The sequence below is a fragment of the Aptenodytes forsteri genome, unplaced genomic scaffold (genome assembly GCF_000699145.1).
Source record: "Aptenodytes forsteri isolate BGI_AS27 unplaced genomic scaffold, ASM69914v1 Scaffold193, whole genome shotgun sequence".
Classification (NCBI taxonomy): Eukaryota; Metazoa; Chordata; class Aves; order Sphenisciformes; family Spheniscidae; genus Aptenodytes; species Aptenodytes forsteri.
The window spans coordinates 8526763-8547455 of NW_008795405.1; the positions used below are offsets into that span (position 1 = coordinate 8526763).

Consider the following 20693-nt stretch of genomic DNA (forward strand, 5'->3'; position numbering starts at 1 on the left):
GAGAAATTGTCCTAAACAGAAAATGTAATTATCTTAAGACTCCAAAACAGACATTTATAGAAAAATTCCTTTGCAAAGCCTTGTGAAAAGTTGCTTTTTATTCATCTGTGCTTACAATATATATGCATACTTATAGGACTGCACAGAAACAAGCACTTTATCATTTGTTAATAGGTGAGTGATTTGGGAATTTTTCTGTCATTCTTTCCCCCCCAAATCAGAGCACAGTACACTACATTCAAAAAGGAATGATTACTTCAGACATACTGAATTGGGTCAGTAAACACAGGTTTCTTGTTTTCATATCAAAATAAGGCACAGGAAATCAGATTTGCACAGAACATGAAATAAATTATTTAAATGTGAAATAAAAATAAAATATGTTATCATTCTTCATGTAATTTCTAAGTCTATTTTGAATGAAATACAGTAACTTCAAGGCATTTAAAAGTACTTTTGTATACCTTTTAATATGCAAATGTTAATAGCAACTTTAATATACAAATACTATTAGTGTAATACTGTAAATAAAACTTGAATTATCAGTCTTGTATTGTCTTTTCATGTTTTGATATGTTTTAATTTTCCCTGTACTCTTATCCCCAAATCGCTATTTTGAAGTAAATAGTGCAGTATTCCAGGTAATCTGCACAGTGCAGTGAAAAACTACTGAGGCTCCTGGAGATACATCAAAGGAAGCTACAGATACACAATGAACAGAAAGGCACACATTAGAGAGATCAGTTTTTATCAGATATCCTCACCGGTCAAACACCTCATGTTCTACTGAGGGAATCTGCTATGTACTTTCTTCTGCTGTACTGTACTTACCTGATCCTGTTGCCAAGAGCAGATGGGTGCATTAGAAGAAAATATCTGACTAAACAAAGGGATGAAATATGCTTTTAAACAATAGGTGCTTCTCCTGGAAGTTACAAGTGTTTTAACAGGTGTAAATGTGTCAATCATTTACCTTGTCCAAGTAGCCCACGTTATTCTGTCAATCACAGCCTGGTCCACAAGCTGTTTTCCTGAAGGCACTTCATAGACTTGCCTTTTGTAAGACCCAGTAGAGACCTTTGAGATGACCACAGAGAATTTAGAATACATGAACTTGTTTGAAAAGATGAAGAAACAATTCTAAAGCGCTTTGAAAAGCATTTTCTTGATAGTTATCTTTTACTCTGTAAGTAACTTATCTATATTAATAAAATTTGCTCAATGAATTGAAAATTCTCAAAAATCTATACAAGCATAAAGCAACAGTGAAAAAGCATAAGAAATCATCAATTTTGAAATGCCTAATTAATAAAAAAAAATTGAAACATCTTGCATTCTGCAGATAATATTAACCGTCTCTATATATTGCGTGTTAGTATGTATGTGTGTATAAGTAAGGCAAAATAAACTCGTATCTTTAAAACAGACACAAAGGTATTCCTCTCAGCCTGCAGATGTTGGTCTGAAAGTGAGAGAAGCTTATTCCTCCTCTCAGATGCGAACAAAGTGTAGAAAGCAAAGTATGCCTACTTTATTTTGATTTTAAGAAATGTCCTGAGCCCTGTGGCTGGGAGTTGTAACACCATGATTTTGGTGCTGCTGCACAAAGGCCAGCACTGAAATGACGTGTAATGCTACCGTTCTGGCCAGGGATATGAAGAATTCACAGGTCTCTGGGGCTTCCAGAATGATAGACTGTACTCTTTTCTCTTTTAAGATAGCCCATCAGCATCACAGAGATAAAAAGGCAGGGAGACACATTACAGTGATTTTGAAATCTGTTTCTCTTTTCTATGCTTATTTCTTGCATTTAATATCCAGGATAACTATTTTCATCATCCACTTATCACTACAACAAAGTAATAGTCTAGTGACAGTAACCTACTACATTTCATTACAAAATTTAGCAGCTGTCAAAGCAGAATACTTGCAGAGTATCTATCTTGAGTATGTCTTCCATTTAGTATCTTGAACAATTAATGACTGATACCTGGAGATAAGAGCTGTCTGCAGAGAAGTCCATCTGGATCACAAAACTTGGGATGTCTTTGCAATAGCTGACTCGATTCAGTGTGGGACCCAAAGTCAGATCATAAAAATCCACTGCATTCTCACTGGAACCGACTGCTAAGTAACGAGAATCTGGGCTAAACCTGAACAGATAGAAGGGTTTTATGAACACTGATCGGCACTAACAACAGATTCTAATATTGGAGAAGCACAGGCAAATTTGCATTTCAAGTATCTGCTATCCAGATCTGAAGAGGGAGGTAGAGTATTTTGTCTGCTAAGGAAAATAACTTTTGAAACAAATAAAATTTTCAGGGAACATAAATGCAGTAGAAGGTGGCAATAATTTTGGTACAGCTGTCACATATAAGTGAACTGGAAACATCTCTGGAATAACTCTGTTCATTATTTGATCTCATTACTCTCACAACTTTGTGACATGCCCCTGATGACTTTGACTCTCTAATGCTATACTTACAAGCTACAAACTAGAAAAATGAAATGCTGTAAATGAAGAAAAGCCAGACCTTCTAGATAAAATGTACTGAATAAAAAGGTGTGAAATAAAATCTTTCATCTGCCCAATGTATCTTTGCACAGTGGTTTCTTTCCTCCACTTTTCCTTTCTAGTCTTGAAACTCAGTAGCTTCCTGAGCGGAACAAATTCCTTACAGCCCCTTTTGTATTACTAGGGAAGTTTGTTTATTTCTATTATCTCTGAGACATACGTTGGGACAGCTTTTTAATTCCAGCAAGCCCCTAACTCCAAGTGGGGTTCTCCTGCCTTCTTGCAGCAACATCCCTGTTTGCTCGTATTTCTCCCACTCACCCTGCTTTGCTCTCCAGAAGCTTCCCTGAGCTGATGACAATCAATTTATCTCACAGAAGGAACAGTCTTGTCCTCCATTCAGGAAACAGAAGCAAAATTTTACTTCTGCTAACTCCTTTCTAACAAAAAACATTAAAGAGCAAACTGACAGACAGACATTTCCATCCTCACTCACAATCCAGTCTTCATCTGTGAACTTCTGATCTCATTTTACCGCCTACACATCATCTCACCCCGCTCCTTTTCACACCTTCTCATCTGCCCCCCCCCGCCCCCCTAATTAGGATGGTCTGTTCCTATTGTCCACTTACTTCCCGATTCACCCTTCATTTTAACTAACCCTTGGCAATATCATCTGACACTCCCCCTATGGTACTGCCTGTTTTTTGACTGATTGCTAGCTCTTATCTTCATGTACCTCCTCCTTCCTTTTTAGTCCTGGTATCAGAGTAATCACACAAACTCCACAATTCACTCATCGATTCCAGATCTCTGAAATATCACTGCAATGCTCCTCAGAACATAAAATTTTATTTTTTAAAAATAATACAGATTTCTAGAATACTACAATAGACAAAGGCATTCTATTTTCTGACCTGATATCTTGAATAGCTGATCTTCTGTCCCTTTTTTTCCCCCAAATTTTTAGAGAAGTCACAAGCAAGATAATAAATTCTCCATTTTTCATGCCAATAGCTACCATATCGCCTTCTGGGCTGTAACAAACAGTACGAGCTGCGTGTCCTAAGCTGACTTTGTTCAGCATCTTCTGTGAAGAAATAAAAACCCAGAAGAGTAAATGTTTCTATTTGTTCATATTTAAAAAATACCTTATGCTAACAGTTTGCCACTATCAGATGGATTATTCTCAGAATACATTAAAAAACAAGTTTCAAGTCCTCAACACCACCACAAGTCTAGGATTTTTTTTTTTTCCTAAACAACAACTATTCTCCAACACCTACCTTTTCAGCGATATCCCAGAGTCTTACTGTGCCATCTTCTGCAGCAGAAAGGAAAAAATCTCTGGACGGATGCGTTGCTAGGCCCCAGATTGGTCCATCCATGTGACCATTAATTAGAATGTTACATGCAGCATTTTTCTCTCCAACTTCGATTATTTCGGCATTTCTTGTCCCAACGAGAATCTTCCCCTTGAACAAGAGGGAAAGAATTCTCTCTCATATAATACATTAACTACTCATGATGAACAGTAATAAAGATATAATCCAAAGCTATAGTTCTGTCAAGAAGGTTTGCTGAAATCAAGTAATCAAATAATCAAAGATAATTTATTTTTTAAACTCATCTATGATTTATTGAAGTACAAAGCTGTATATAAATCATGAAGCTAGTTGAGTTATTGCTTGTAAGTCAGATATTTGAAGTGTGAAAAGAATAGAAAAGAAATCTTTAGTTAGTCTTTAATAAAAATACATACAGAATATTATCTTAAGTAAGGCTAAGATCTCCCAAAGTAGATTTTTTTTTCTGCTGTAAAATCAGTTGTAGACACCTTCTAGCTCAGCCTTTAATTTCAAATACTAATGATAAGAGAAAGAGGAAGCAAACAATTTATCACATACTTAATGCTATAGATCAATCCACAAATTATAAGCTTTATTTTAAAGACATGATGCTTGCTTTACCTTGCCTCTACAAACAGAGCGAACGCAGTCCGTCATTTGTCCTGTCTCTAGTCTGAAGGCACGACATCGTTTCAGCTCTTGATCCCATAGCTTAACCGCTCCTCCTTCCTTTGATCTATCAAATCAGGAACAACCATGAGTATAATGGCTGGCACAAAAAAGACAATGTGTGAAAGAACTATATTATTTAATGTAATGTATTGTAAACGAGGCATTTAAGTATGTTTTAAATCATTAAAGATTCCATTTGTTTTTACTGAACAGGTGATGTTAGTATGCTGAGCCTCCTAGCTAAGCAAGAAATACTGATTCAAAGTCCTTGTCGTACTACTTTACAGACAAAGTTGAAAGATGGTCACTGCTAAGCTTAGTCTGAATTAGCAGCTCTTGGGGAATTTGTCTAGTCAAAGGAACAGTTAAGTGTGTGAACAAACTGCCATCTTAATAATAAGACAGGCAGAGATTATCAAAATATAGTTGAGGGAAACAGGAAAGAGATGTATTTTACTACTGTGAAATAAATGACAAAAGATTTTCACTTTTGTGAAAATTTCATTATTTTCACTGCTGTGAAATAAATGACAAAGATACAGGAGAAAAATCACACAATGTTAATTGCAGAAGATACCCAACTAATAAGTGTTAATCACGAAAGCACTAAGTATTTTCCACCCACTTTCAAGAGAACTGGTATTTCAGTAAAGAACACATTAAAATAAAAAAAGTTTCTAAAAAGGAGATAATGTTTAATGAAACAGTTATAAATCTGGCATTTCCAGTTGATATGTCTTCAGAGAGAAAAGAATCTCCCCCAACAGAAAATACAATGTTCCACAATATTGAGCTGCCAGTGTTACAACTTTGATTACTGAACGAACCCTGACAAAGAACTCCATAAAGTTTAATCACAATTACTGCTTTTGTATTATTATTACTAAAAGAAGTGAAATGAATTGTAAATCGTTAGCCCTTGCAACGCAATATTCTTTGCTTCCCCATAGCACTGTTTTGACATATGATTGGTCGTCATACTCAGCAAAAAGTTTTTATCAAAAGAGGCTGGTGAACTGCAATTAAGAAAGCCAAGGCAGAAACAAACATGCCATTTTCCTAAATGTAGAATTTGTTTTGTGTACTTTCAATACTCCATTTTCCCACAGGAGACGAATTATTGTTTCTTACTGTTATTCATTACTGTTTCTTTCAGGTCAAATACTAATTATTAAGAGGCTTTGAAGCTAAGGTGGGAGAGAGAACATTCTCCAAATAAAATCACGGTGATGTTTTATAAATACTAGAAGAAAATATTTCAAGCACAGGAATAAATAAGTTTTCAGCTGGGTCTGAATATCAGGCAGGATCTTTAAGGACTATTTAAGGAAAAGGTAGTAAGTGGCCTGTGTCCTGCAAAATGGGGCACTATCATGCCATCAGATGGACTGTATTACAGCCGAAGCATTTTTTTTTTCCTTCTATCATTAGCAAGGTGCTAAGAAAAAAATTAAAATGCTTGAAGAGATATTTTGCTTACAACCCCAGAAACAAAGGATGCTGCTGTACCTTAGATTTGAGAGAAGACAGTTTGCCTCTGCCTTCATAACTAAACAGATCCTTCCTTTAAAAGAAGCTGTGCATTACACTGTTATAATATTTATCATTCATTTATTTAATCACAGTTGTGCAAATTACTTGGGTTAACAACCTCAGTTCAACTTCAAAAAAAGAAGTAACCCACCAAGGACTAGGTAACTTTTTAATGCTTAAAGCTATATTTCAAACTAAAGGTTTTTGCCTTCTCTCAAAAATAATACTGTTGTGATAAATACCACTGAACCATTTAGTAAAATTACAAGGTGATTTCAAGGCTACTTTTGATTATACTAGTTCAGCCCTTTTCAGCTTAAGGAGGGAGAACTGTATCATCTCTTTGATAATTCATGTATTTGTACCTGACTGATGTAATGCAGTATAATTCATAATACAGTGTAATTGATAATCCATTCACATAATTTATTTTACACTTGCCTATTATTTTTAACCAAAATAATGTAAAGTCGTCATAAAATCCCTGAAGAAGCTTGCACGTGTGCTATAGAAAGATGACTGTTATCTAGACGTTAAAATTATGAAGAACTACTTGTATAGCATTTAGATTCTGATTCATCCCCCTTGACTTTAGGTACTTAAGCAAAGCACCCAGGTCAGGATCCTACCCACTCTAGGCTTTCTCTTACAATCAATGGAAAAAAATAGGTACTTGAAGTTCATGTGGGCTTACCTGCACTTTGGAGGTGGTGGCTACTTTTTTTCCTACCAACTATTCAGGGATCCGAAAGTGATTACTCTTCTAGCTTTGATGTCTCAACTGCCTAGTGTTAGATGGGATGAAGCCAAACCATTTTTAAAGAACACATGTGCATGCAGAAAAAAGAAAGAAGACGACTCACGGCCTTTCTTTGCCTCCTGTAACGATCAATCCATCTCTTAATGTGGTATACATTGTGAAAACAGGTCCATTGTGAGCTTTGGCCACAATTCGTATCAACACGTGATCTTTCCAAACACAAACATCTCCACTGATAGTACCTGTAAATGTCAAGTTATTCTGAAAAGGGGAAAAATATACTCATCATCTGATCCCGAGTAAGGCAGGAAGAAGAACATTCAGAAATAAAGATCATCACCCTTTGCTTTTAGGCTAGATTGCTTTTATTTGCTGCTGTAGAAGAGCAAATTGTGGAAGGGGTAATAAGAACCTGTAGGGACAATACAATGAGCTACTATATTATTTCTTGAAGTCTGAAAGATGCTTTCTTGTAGCTAATAGGCTCTGCACTGCAAGAAGAAAGGCAATGACTTAAACTTCAGCCATAGGGATATCTATGTTTCCAGCCCATCAGGTGTGGAAACTGTGGTAAAAAAGTAGAAAACCAAGAACAGTTTTGACATTTCACACAAACAGGCAATTTGCACCCCCATGCTATGTACATTATGCTTGCATTCATTTTTGTTGTTAGGTGAAGGTACTCACTGGATTATAGTAACCATTAGTTTACGAAGAAAAGTCTGACTTAACCCAGAACTAAAAGCTGCCTCCTCTTTACTTCTGCTTTCTGTTTTTGAAAGGTAATAAAATAAATTTAATTACCTCTGAAATTTAAAGGCAATTTATTAGGATACACTTAAAACCAACAGGAACTGGTTACTGAGCAAAACTGTTTTAGTAACTTACGTGAACAATCCTCAAATTCAGTATGATGTGTAATATTTTAGAGTACCAGGACGCATTTATAGATTTGGCAGGAACACTTTCCTTGACTGAGGTGGGTTGATGTTCTACATCCTTTTTTTAAAGGGGTGTGTGTGTGGGTGCCCTAATAAATGAGTAAATAAAAGAGGACTGGAAATGAACTTGGGAGCAGATCCTCCCTCTGATCGTCCTTACAGCATAACTGTTGGGCTGTTTCCAACCCCTCTTTAGGAGCACCTGAACTAGCTCCTTCTGACACAAAATCAAGGAAGAAAAGCACTCACAGAACTGCTCCCTACAGGAATTATGGAGAACACACCAGGTTTGGTTTTATTCAGTTTGCTCAGCTTTTTACAAAACCCCTGCAAGCTTTGCATCCTCCAACAACCTCATACCATACTCCAGGACATTCAGCATACGGCCTGATTTTCATGCTAAGAATCTGTCCCTCCATAAAAAAGTTCACAGGGTTTTTTCAAACCCCAGACTAATGCCCGGGCTATGCATCTCTAACAGTTATCGTTTGGAAGATACCTTATTGCTTTGTAGAACCCTCTCTTAAATCAGAGGTACCTGAGAGAGAGAGACACCACTCTGGAAGAGAGATAGTCTCATGTAAAATGAAACCACAGGCCAGTTACAATTTCAAAAAATCAAAATCAATAGTATAAATTCAGTCTGGACCCAACAGGCAGATCAGCAAGCAGGACAGTAACACAGTAACGCAATAAAAGAGAAGCACCACTTCACAAAGGAAATCTGTGGCTATCTGCCCAGCTGAAGAGATGAATGCTGCTCATACAGAGCAACTCCTGAAATGGCAAAGACATGGAACTTAGCAACAAGGCCCACATCTGTCAAAAAAAAAACAAAAACAAAAAAACAAAGCAAAACAAGACCCTACTGCAGTCGTCTAAGAGTCATAGATGTTAACGAACGCCCCAGGACAATGCTGCTCTCAGATCACCCATAAGTAGTAACGCATACAGATTATAATATAATCACCCCTAGGTGGGCATAAAATTAGCCTCATTTGTACTGTTTGGTTCCTGCAGTCTAGAGTCAGCTTTGTTTTACCTGAATTAAATACCAAGCAGCGTATTACCAGTCCAAAGAACCTATGTTTGTTTCTTTTCAAAACATACAAATCCATAATCTTTTTTCTTTTCTGTTCTAAAGAAAGCTGGTATTAGTTCTAACTAGCAGGCAAGTATTTGAAATGCTAAACTGAGTTTAATAAAACAACTGACATACTCATTAGCAAGTTATGAAAGTCTCATTGAACTGAATAAAGGCAGAAGAGTAAAAAATTTTTTGTTTGTATGCATTTTGAAATAGTTTGTTAAGGTACGTACCGCTCCAAAAGCTACAGACAGCATAGTTTGCATTCGGGCATCTTCTATGGAGCTCAGCATCCCTTTTTTACTGAGAAGAGCTCTTCCAGCCAATGTCCAGAACCTCACGTGTTTTACTCCCACAGAAACAAACTGGGTATCTGAATCTGGTCTGAATTCTGCTACAAATATACGCTGGTTATGACCAGCACGGCTGGCAATTTTGGCACCTGGCAAGAAGAAAATGGACATTTTGAATTCCCTGAGAAAAATATACATTTATGGTTAAAAAAAAAAAAAATTATGGAGAACGATGAGTCATCCAAGACCACACAGGTCGTGAAGAAAAGCACAAACTGCTCCTAAATTAAAACTAAATTAAGATGCAGGGAAAAAAAAAAATCATTTAATAAGACCCAGTAGCAAAGTGTAGCACCTAATGAAGGTGCCATCTACTTATAATTTTCAATTTCCTCATGTTATAAAAGAATTAGGAGCTCGGATCCAAGTAAATTTCCATCTCCTCTTAAATTCCTACAACCGCTCTGAAAATCCCAAACTCTGGACAAATTACAAGAGACTAATGAATGACTTCTCTGCAAATTTTGTCCGAAGTTAGAAAACTTTCTTCTTCCTGCAGAAAATGCAAAAACTGACTTTGGTAATGCTTTTCCAGTCTCTTCAGAGGTGTTAAAAATCAGACATTTTGACCCATATGAAGATTCCTTGATCTGGATCCTTAGCTGCCATGCTGAATCTGTATCAACTCTTAAGAATGAGCACAGGCACGTTCTGACTGAAACGGCAGTGAACTGCTGCATGGGCTTTTACCACGCATCATTCATACTACCTAAGATTGTATAAATACGCAATTTGACATTGTGTCCAGCTCCACAGGATCTAGCAGACAAACTGTGAAGGATCACTTTTTATTAACTTGATAGCTGATCTTTAAACTTCTGAGAGATACTAGCTGATCAACGGAAATCTCCAAAGAGAGAGGAAATAAACCCCTAAGACTAGAGAATCAGTTTCATAATCTGGGCATGGCTTTGCCAGACAGAAAGGAGATGAGGAAAGGAGCTGACCAAATTGCTTTAGCCTAAATCCTGAACTCGGATCAAAGCCAATCTGAAAACATGTAGTATAGCTTAAGACACCAATTACATAGCTGCATAGAGGAGCTGTACTGGCATCACATTCCTGCAATTTGCAGTTTTGGGGGGATAATTTTAGGAGTACAACAACCTAGTCAGTAATCAGTCTTTAGAGAAGAATAAGAACAGAAAAGAACAGCAAATTTCTTCTGGGAGCAAAAAAGATTTTTATAAAGAGTTTTTACCAAGCAGCAAAGAAATGACTGGGGGGGGGGGAAGAATGAAGAGAAATCAGTGAACTATCTTGATCTTTACACAAAACAGTTCCAGGAGATATATTTAGCAGTTATTAGAATTGGTAAGTACATTTATCTTACCTCTTCTTTACAGTGCATAGCATTTATTGTAACGATTTTTGATCTGCTGATATTTTTATGTTATAATTGCTCTTGACTCAAGCCAACATACCTCTAACAATATAAACACATTCTACAAAAACAATCACTTTCCTACCTTCCTGCCACTTCCAAATGGTAATTGTATGTTCGGGATCCAGCCCCACGGAGAGCAGCAGTTTGCCAGTGGCACTGAAACTGACTGAGCAAACGCCCTTTGAATGGTAGCACCGCAGTACCGACAGTGTCTGCTTGTTCATTGCATCCCACACATGAATAGAAGGAGCTGTAGCTACACAAATATAAAACATGTAATTAGTATACGTTTTGAAAATGTCTAATGATTTGCTTATTGAAGCAGTTAATATTTTTTAATAAGACAAATAAAATTGTTCTGGTCAGACGGAAAAAAGAAAATAAAGAAAAGAAAGGAGATTTTGGCCTCCCTTTGGAAACCAATTTACAGCAAACAGGATCATTAAGTAGGGCTAAGGAGTTGGCCGCATTACACTACTGGAGATGAAAACTTTGCTTAACCTGTTACTGGACTTCTGAAGCACAGCAGAAGCTCTGAAACCAAGCCATCTTCTCCTGTTTTTCTCCTAGTAAAACTTAGCTCAGCATGCTAACTCAAAAATCTTCATAAATATTGAGTAGATCATCAAGAATGTAATTTCTACGTGGACAACTGATAGCTACAGAGAAATTAGTTTACAGTGCAAGGCCAAAATCTCCTTTTCTACAAAATGGCCATCTGTCTGAAATGCATGCTCTCTTAGGAGAACGTCAGCTGAATAATCAGCTTGCTTACTGATGTAGAAGAACTAGGGTATTTAATTTAGTTTGCATTGTTTAGACTGCAAGCTCTTTGCAGTAAGAACCATCTTTCCATGCTACTAATGTACATGATTATTTCTATTATGATGACAACTAGTTTTTTTCCGAACGCAATGCCTTCTCCAAAGATTTTGCAATCCATGTATAGTTTGCAATCTCTGAATAGCATCTAGGGCATTTCCAGGACAGTAAGATTCTCTCTCAAACTTCTTTACTCTGATCTCTGCAGTGTGGGGGTTACCAGTTATTGTCGTAGACCCAGCTTCACATAAACTAAATTCTATTTCAGCTCCTTGCTTTGTGTTTCTAATCAGCTAAATCTAGTCCCTCAAAGGCACACATATGATGGGAAACAGTAGGCACAGGGACCTAGGTAAAATTTTAGCCACATGACACTAAGTTTTTGAGCACAATTCCACAGCTGTTCCAAAGCAGTCTTTAGAACAATCTTCCTAATTTCTTCTGCTTCCCTTTGGACTTTCCTCCCATGGCACCAACATGCCATTATCATCACCTTTTGAGAGGTACCTACAGCATAGTATAGACATGCCATTAAAACAGAAAGGGCAGGGGTTGGCAACAACTGGCATGTCTCAACATTTTCAGCAAACTCCTTGCTGTCCTTATAGAAAGCTAAGGGAAGGGAAAGCTTTATTATGGCTCTGAACTGTTTTTTCCTTTTCAGCACTCCCCTTGGAAAACTCTGTATTGCTCTTGGCCTGTGCACCTCCCCTGTAACCTTGGCCAAAATTTTTCTTTTGGGTGGCAAACAGAAACCTTCACCTAGATTTCATGAATAAGAACTGACAAAATCTTTCAGAGCAAGATTTACAGGACAGAGAACACGGACTCTTGAGTCCTCCTACTTGACAGTGTTCTTCTGAAAGACTCTGTCCTGACCTTGCAGCCTGCTTGTGGAGTACTCCAGCTGCTCAACATCTGCTCTCACAAGAGAGATTTTGTAAGGTGTCATCTCCTTCTGGGAGAAGTTACATAAAGCTACCATGGGATGGCAGGACAAAAAATATCTTCAGTAAGATGAAGCAAATCTATACCAAGCCATTATGAAACTTAATTTGCCATTCCAGCCTATTACAAACATTACTGCTTCAAGAACCCCTGCATCACTGTAGACAACAGAAAATTGGAACTAGAAAAGCAGAAGTTATCAGTAAGAAAGGTGCCAAATAGCCATTGATAAATTTTAAGTGAAACTACGCAACTTTCTAATGAAGGCAGGCAGCAGCTTGGATTCCAGACTAATGGTGCCGCAAAGAAGAAGAAAATAAGAGTGCTGGTTTCAGGCAGTGACAACAGAATTTAGTAATATACACAAGCTCAAACTAAAGTTGCAGTAGGAAGAAGGCAAGTGAGAGAGGGAAAGTCTCCAGGCATTATATGCAGGACTAGAGATGTTCTTTCATAGAAACAACCATATCATCACTGCTTCTTTGATACAGTTTAAAAGTGTGGGAAAAGGTACCTATATTCTTCCTCCCATCCTTAGAGCAAGCACAATTTGGCATATTTAAAAGAAGTCAACACACATTAAAAGTGCCATTGTACATTTGTCCTTCACAGAACAAGCTTTAGATCCACATGAGGATTATTATACTTTCTAGATACACACGAACACACATTTATGCATCTCTGAAGATGTGTCACAAGACAATTGTGGCTGCTCCACAATGAACTCACTCACACATGATGGTGATGAATTTTTACGATTATAGTTGAAAAAACAACATATTAATAAAAAATAGCTCAGTCAAGACTGTCAAACTGTCAAAGACCCAAAATGATACAGAAAAAATTAAACTGACATCATAACAAGCATTTTGGATCAGTGGTAATAACTGCATGACAATCATACATAAACGTGAAAGGTGATTGTTTTTTTCACTCAGTCACCTAGGCCTCCTCAATGGGATTTACTTTAGAAATGCATATTTAAAATTATACTCAATTGAGCGTCTAAAACAAATGTTAATTGTCAGCCCCAACATGTCTATGAAACCTGCAAGCGTACATAGGAGTGCTACAGTAGCAGTATGTATTGGAACTCACTAATCACTGGGCAGCAAAAAGGGAGTATGTTACAACAAAAGTAGTTTTTAAGAGTGTTCTAACATTTTAATTGTTTCTATATTTACAATTTGCTGAGCTGTTGTGGTTTATATTCAGTGCTGACAGTAATATGACTGATACAGGGTTTTAATAAACTAAAAATGAATTCACGTCACTTATTGCTCTATAAAGCTGTAGATGGCTACTAGATAGGCTAACTACGCCTGAAGATGTTAAAATTTTATTTCCCTTACCTGACATATCTGCTGAGTCTCCTGTAATGGAAAAGCAGCAGAAAAATAATTAGACCAGAAATAAAATAAGTGCTAAAGAAAATATATGCCACATTTAGTGTAATTTCTTAACACACACCTTGATGTCATCTCTTTGCATTGCAGCAGCACCAATACTGCTTTTAGTGTTAAAGATGAACAATTACTGATAAAAGGCGGTCACATCAGAAATAAAAATTAGTAGAATGAATATATTTTGATTTTCATTTTGAGTTACAACACAAAAATCTAGTTTTGGTGTATGTTAGGTCTCTGCCAAACTAAATAAAAAACGTATTTTACATGTTACTCATATTTTAACAAATTAAGTGGAAAAAAAATGCTGATTGCTATTCTGCTAAGAAGTAATGTTTGAGTCTGATCTTGACAAGTGGCAAATACCCCCAATGTTCTTCTATAGAAGCATTAAGAAATCAGGATTATAAAGGTTCAGGTACTGGGAAATATTACCGAGACACTACATAACCGCATTACAGTTTAAAAATATTGAAAATAATGCTTCTGTAAATCTTTTGAAGATTTAAATCATGATGGTGAAGCTATGTTTGTGTCAGTCATATCAGTAGGAAAAGTAGCAGCATTTAAGTATGTTCTTTATGGAGTATGTACTCATTAACATCTGTTCAGAATCTAAAAATAACTTTTGTTTAAAGATATTTTGCTTCCAGCCCATTTTTCCGATTTCTCTCCTTAAAAAGTTTCTTTTGTACTTTAATTTTTAAGCGTCATCTGCTCCTGATTTGTATGCCTTAATCCACACTACAAAACAGTTAAAATTGTTCTACTGCTAGTTGATGTAGAAATGATTATGAAACAAAAAAGCATTAAAGGTCCTGTGTTTCTTCTTGGGTAAGACGAACACTGAAGAAAATCCATGCAAAGAACAAATTTTCACATTATGCCTACATTCTTCCCATATATTCTATCATATGGAAAGGCACACAGGGCCAGAATAAGAAATACGCTGAAAAAGCAAATTCCTGAAGACAATAGAAGGCCTGTAATTCCTGCAAACGTTTTTTGCAATCAAACCATAGGCAAAAATCTGCTGGTAATTTTTTCCATTTAAATAATTTCCTTTAATGATTTCTTTAAATTGATGTGAGGCAAGAAACTCACAAAGAAATGAAGCTATTTTAGCTAAGCAGTTACTACTATCAATGAGTCAATTTTAATGAGACATGCACATAAAAATTCAAAAGACAGAGGGAAGCAGGTAATAAGCTGACAAACTGACCATATTTAGATGAAACATCTAAAACAAACCTACAGAAAAAAAAGCCATTCTGGCTAAAATTAACTAAGGGTTTTTTTGTATTCTATGCACTAAGGAAAACAATGTGTTTTTGAATCTGCTGAGAAACAATTGAAGGTATGAAAACTGCAATTGGGTTGTAGGACTACAAAAGTTACACTATTCTGCAAAATTTAGAAACAGCAGTATTAGTTCAACTATGCAGATGCACAGTGGGTTTTTTCCTTTTTCTTTTTCTTTTTTTTTTTAAACCTGGTTAGTTCATAGATCAATTTTAATGTTACAATGAAACATGTATATTTCCCCCCTAAATCTGAATTCATCTGTAGGGAAACACTATTAGGGTTTTGGTTCTGCCTAGAATATTACAACTATGTATTATCAAAACAGTAAGTAGGTATTATAAATCTGCCTGATGAGATAAAACCTACATAAAGTGACATCTATTTTAAGAATTCTGGGGTTAGTCCATATAGAAGTGAAGGACAGCTCAATTAAGCTTCTTTGGAAGGGCTATGACTCTTTGGAAGGCCTAACACAAGCTGATAGTTAAATAAAACCAGATTGATTTCATGGGGCTTAAGATTTCTAAAAAAATATTTTTTATAACACTCCAAACAAAAGATAAAGTTAATCTTCTTACATGCCTCAATGTTTTTTGTTCAACTCTATTATATTACACTCACAGAAACATATAAAGAGGACAGGTAACTGAGTAACACTCATACAAACAAAGATAGCGTAATCAACTATTTTTGTGATTTATCGTGAACTCACAAGGCCCTAATTGCATGCTCTTATGTTAATTTCTTTTTACAAAAATACAAACATACCTACTTGGCCAGTTGCCACTATATTGGTAAACTTGGGGTGCTGATTTACAGTGAGGCACAAAATATCATCATTGTGTTCCTGGTAAAAAGACTGAGAGCCTAAAAAAAAAAAAAGTCCAACTTTAATTAAAACATTTATACACACACAGACATGGCTAATGTTTCAAACATTTATAATATTTGTTAGAAAACAGCATTATGGTGATGTTGCAGTTTGGAGCTTAAAACCAGGAAACAGAAACTCCTGATTTTTTATCTCGATTTTAACATATAACACTCAATAACTCTGAACTTTCCCCTCAAGTTTTCTACATCAAGTTGCTTAAATATCACAGAAACAAATGGCATTATGTTACTCCTTAAAAGGAGTAAGTTAACCTTAAAAGGTCTAAGTTATCTAAACTAAATTGGTTATTGGGAATGAATGTATGTGATACGGAGGACTGAAAAGTAAGCCAAATAAAAAATAATTAACTTAGTCTTAGAAAAAACATTAAACAACTATAACGACCCCATTGTTCAGCTGTTTTAGTCTGTGATCATTTTAAAAAGCAAATTTCAGAAAACTAATACCAAAATAACCAAATCTTTACTTCCTTCAAAATTCAGTCACCAGGAACATTTCAATATATTTAGTTTGCTTATGCAGCTATTATGAATCATCTCTACAGACTGAATTTTCAGCAACAAATAATAATTTTCCCACATACTTCTGTAAGATTTAAAGCCTACCAGTCACTTCATAAACTGTAACTCCATGTGTGTGAAGAAACATTTTTCCTCAAGTGGGTTTTCTCCTACCTGTTGCCACATTATACAAGATCCCAACAGATGCAGTATGATATATTACATCAGCACCATCATTCAAATAGTGCACATTGTTTCTGCAGTCCCTGCCTCGGTACCCAAATACCAGCTCCAAAATTAGGTCCTAAAAAAAGATATTTACATCTATTAGATAATCAAAACCTTAAAGCAATTATGAACTTTACCATCTTTTCCAGGATTTTATTTTTCAAGTATGTCCTTATGCAGTAAAAGAAAAGGAGTTTAACGGTCTCAAACCAACAGAAACTGAGATCCTGCCTTCCCTGTCAGCTTACATTGCTGCTCATTCTTGCCATACACAGTCATGTCATCCTATCATCTCTGTTTGGTGGATGCTGTAGAATATTTATGTGTATACACACAAATACATATACACAGAAAGATACTCATACACATGCATATAAATAAATAAATTACAGTGAGCCAAGAAGAACACAGCTCTTCTGATGCAGAAGATACTAAGAAACAAAGAATGACAAACATTGGTCCACAATTTAATTCCAGCTGGCAATTAAGCAAGCTGAATTACAGCCTAAAACTTCTAGAACACTGATGGCAAAAGGCCATTTATTAAGCTACACCAAACATTTTGTTTCATATCATAGAAAAATATTTCAGCTGACATGAAGAACTGCATGTTTCAAGGTCAGATGAAATTTCCACTTCAGATTAATCAAAAGTGAGTATATTTATTTGCTTTGGCCATGTACTGAAAAAAAAACAGGTGCCGGAGCTAAAGGCATCATTAATAGATTTTTAAAAATTATTATCTTTTTAAAACTGGTAACAATGATGAATTTTAGACAAAGTTTTAAAATAAATTTTAAAATATTTTGCAGTAAAAGATACTTATTTTTATTAGTGATAATACACACATTAACAATCCAGTTATCTAAACAGGATATATTGCTTTCTACATACTGCACTTAAAAGGTTTTATTATTACTAAGAATTAAGTTGTGCTCCATTTTGTTTGCAGGAAAAAGTAGTATTAGGCTTTTTGGAGTTTAAAAAAAAGATTCTCCCACTTTTTTTGCTATTTACTCACTATTAAATATTTCCATCTTTGATACATTTAAAATGAAACAATCATTTAGTGTGTACACAAATGTGTCAATTTCTGGCAAAAAAAAAAATCCTAAAAGGAGAGGAAGAGGAGATCAGTGTTTTTCTTACCTCTATAGGTCTCTTTTTTTTCCCAACATTATTTGTCTGAAGTTTCTCAGGCTGTGGCAATGCCCTACTAACTGGTGGTCTGAAATAAAGAACTGTGAATAAGAGAAGGCTGTCCGTCACCCATTCCATACTAACACAGTACCTTCCAACCTGCTACTGCATAAGGAAAACTTACAGCCCTATCCTGCTTAACTGGTATTTCTATACATCTTTAAAAGAAATACCTCCGTCAAAGGGAAAAAAAACCCCACCTTTGTTTAACATGCTAGGTTTTCCAACAATTCTTCAACAATCCATGAGGTTAATGCAAAAGCTTGTTTTACAATGAATGACCACTGATACAATATTCTTAGCTTTTTCATGCTATATTTTTAAGGTACTTCCATCTTCTCTGTAGCAATTTTTATTGGATAAACTTTAAAGGCTTACCTGATTAATCTCAATACTTGAGAGGATAATTCCTGTTCCCACATGCCTTCAGGAGGCCCTAACTTTTCTTATTTTTGTAATAGTTTGTAAAGAACCCCAGGTACACCTGCCCATTCACTCTTACATCAACCGAAACAAATTATTAATCAATGCTTAGTTGGAAGTAAACCATCACCATGCAAATGCGTGAATATTAGCCATGACATATGTTCCACTGTTCTGAATAGTCCAGATTTAATTAAGAATCTCAACTACATATGTTTGATAAATATCTGTAACTTATCTTTCAGATTATGTTCAACTGTTCATATACAAAGAAACATACAAACAAATACATTTTATTTACCAAAATTATGCAATTATTTCTAGTAATTTGCAGGAGCATTGGTTACTGATTCTATATTTACTGCATATGTGGCCACGAAAAGAAACCAGTAAGTTTGACCCTTAAGAGGAACAATTCATTTAAAAATAAATTCTACGTATAGATTCAATTAAATCCAGATGATTTGATCCAGTAGGCGGTGTGACAAACTAATATCACACATAACGCAACAGGTCAGCTTTCTTTCATACTCCCTTTTTAGTATGAAGTATTTCTAATTCCATCCATGCTCTTGAATGATGACTTTGATGCAAAATAATCACTGTGTCTTTTCTAAGAACAACAGACTATGATTTGTTTGTACACTGTATATTTTGAACTACAATCGGAAAGTATTTTTTCAGTTATTCAAATAAAATACCATTTTCTGAGCTTTATTCCTCCATTTTCCCTGCCTAATTTTAGTACAATTTACAGATTGATGTCGTATCACCAATCAAAAGATTTGTACATATTATAATGCAAATTATACTGCAACTATAAACTGTGTTCTGAGATACTTCAGTTACTTCCTCTACGCTTAGAAGCCTGTAAAGTACCTATGGAAAAAAAATTTACAAAAGAAAAACAGATGACGGAAAATTTCTGTCTGGTAAAGAAGTCTGTCAGATGCCTGGATCACCCAAACATGATCAAGTTTATTAAAACTGGCTATTGTGTTAGATAGGGCCAGAGGGAGGTACTTGAAATATTTAATTCAGCATCATAAATCTAGATTTTATGAAATGTAAAGTCTTCACAATAGGAAATCCAAATCCAGATCTAAAAAGAAATATTGCTACTTTACACTGGATAGTTAACATAATGAGTCTTTTCACAGGGAGGGAATATGGGCTGCATTAAACAAATTCTTATCAGAGCTAAGTATGAAATAATAATTTAAAGTTAAAAAGAAAATTCAGGGCATCAAGGAAAATAACTAAGGCTCATATTTCATATTCATTCATAAATAAGTGCAAATTAAAACAAAGAACGCTAATTGAAGTATGGAGAAAGACTTTTATAATTTCACAAAGAATGGCAGTTTAACACTTGCTTTTTGCTACTCCAAAATTCTTACTCTTGGAAAACAGACTTCTAATAAACTGGCAGTAAAGGCAAAATCTGGGGACATCTACCATATACAGCAATGCAGGTCAGAAAAGGAGTCCAATGTGGACATGCGCTAAAGGTCTCCTCACTCAGAGACAAAATATTAAAAGATAGCAGCATTTAAATACACTCTTTCAGTCCTGCTTGAAATGCATCTGGTGGGAATGTACTCCCAGACTTCATTCTTGAAGGTTCTCAGTTACAGATCTTTTTTTCCTCTCTGAGATCTTCAGTTAGAAGGAATTCACATACACCTCGAGATAGAAAAGCAAGGCATTTGAATTTCTTTCTCAGTTACAGCCTAGACCTAGCTCACAGCCACAGCATGCTGTCCCTTAGTCTGTGAAGGTGAAAAAGGATTCTCCTAACTTTTGGAAAAGAGGAGGAAAAGCAAATCAAGCATGGTCTGGGCTGCACTTATTATCTACACAAGCATGTTGGCCCGTACAGGAAGCAAGGAATACATCTGATTTCTGTCATCAGTCCCAACATCCAATTTCATGACCACTCTTGAATCACTACTGTCTCTCAACCTCTAAGTCTCAAGGTCTTAGACTTGATGCAAAATTCCTAGCCTCCCCAGCTATTTTCTAGGTCCTTTCTTCTCTTCTGTCCTGTCACCAGTGACTCCTAGCATCCTCTCATCTAGCCTGTCACATTACAACAATAGTATCGTTAAGTACGATTAAAATTCTCACTTTTTAATTTAAAAAAATAAAGAAACTACACTTTTATTTAGAAGTTTCTAAATTATCAACAGAAAACACTCCCAGTAGGTCTCAATGTTTATCATATTAAGTATATACGGAGAGGTCATCTAAAGTTTTGCAGAGGAAAAAATCTTTCACCATATTTGTTCTCCACCTTCACAGTAGGCGAGCAATTTCAGTTACAAATACATTGATCAAGAGATAACAGGTATCTCTCAGTGCCA

General features: G+C 35.7%; 1 protein-coding gene across 1 annotated transcript in view; it reads right to left on the bottom strand.

Moving 5' to 3' along the window:
• The window catches only part of EML5 (echinoderm microtubule associated protein like 5), a 96568-nt gene that overhangs the window by 2378 nt on the left and 73497 nt on the right, over positions 1–20693 (bottom strand). The window contains exons 31-42 of the mRNA XM_019472448.1: positions 17854–17932; positions 16651–16780; positions 15850–15948; positions 13723–13743; positions 10683–10856; positions 9094–9302; positions 6936–7093; positions 4489–4603; positions 3805–3993; positions 3436–3608; positions 1991–2153; positions 974–1077 (exon numbers count right to left, since the gene is read on the bottom strand). Of these exons, the coding sequence (XP_019327993.1) occupies positions 974–1077; positions 1991–2153; positions 3436–3608; positions 3805–3993; positions 4489–4603; positions 6936–7093; positions 9094–9302; positions 10683–10856; positions 13723–13743; positions 15850–15948; positions 16651–16780; positions 17854–17932 (1614 nt within the window). The remainder of the gene's footprint in view (positions 1–973; positions 1078–1990; positions 2154–3435; positions 3609–3804; positions 3994–4488; positions 4604–6935; positions 7094–9093; positions 9303–10682; positions 10857–13722; positions 13744–15849; positions 15949–16650; positions 16781–17853; positions 17933–20693) is intronic.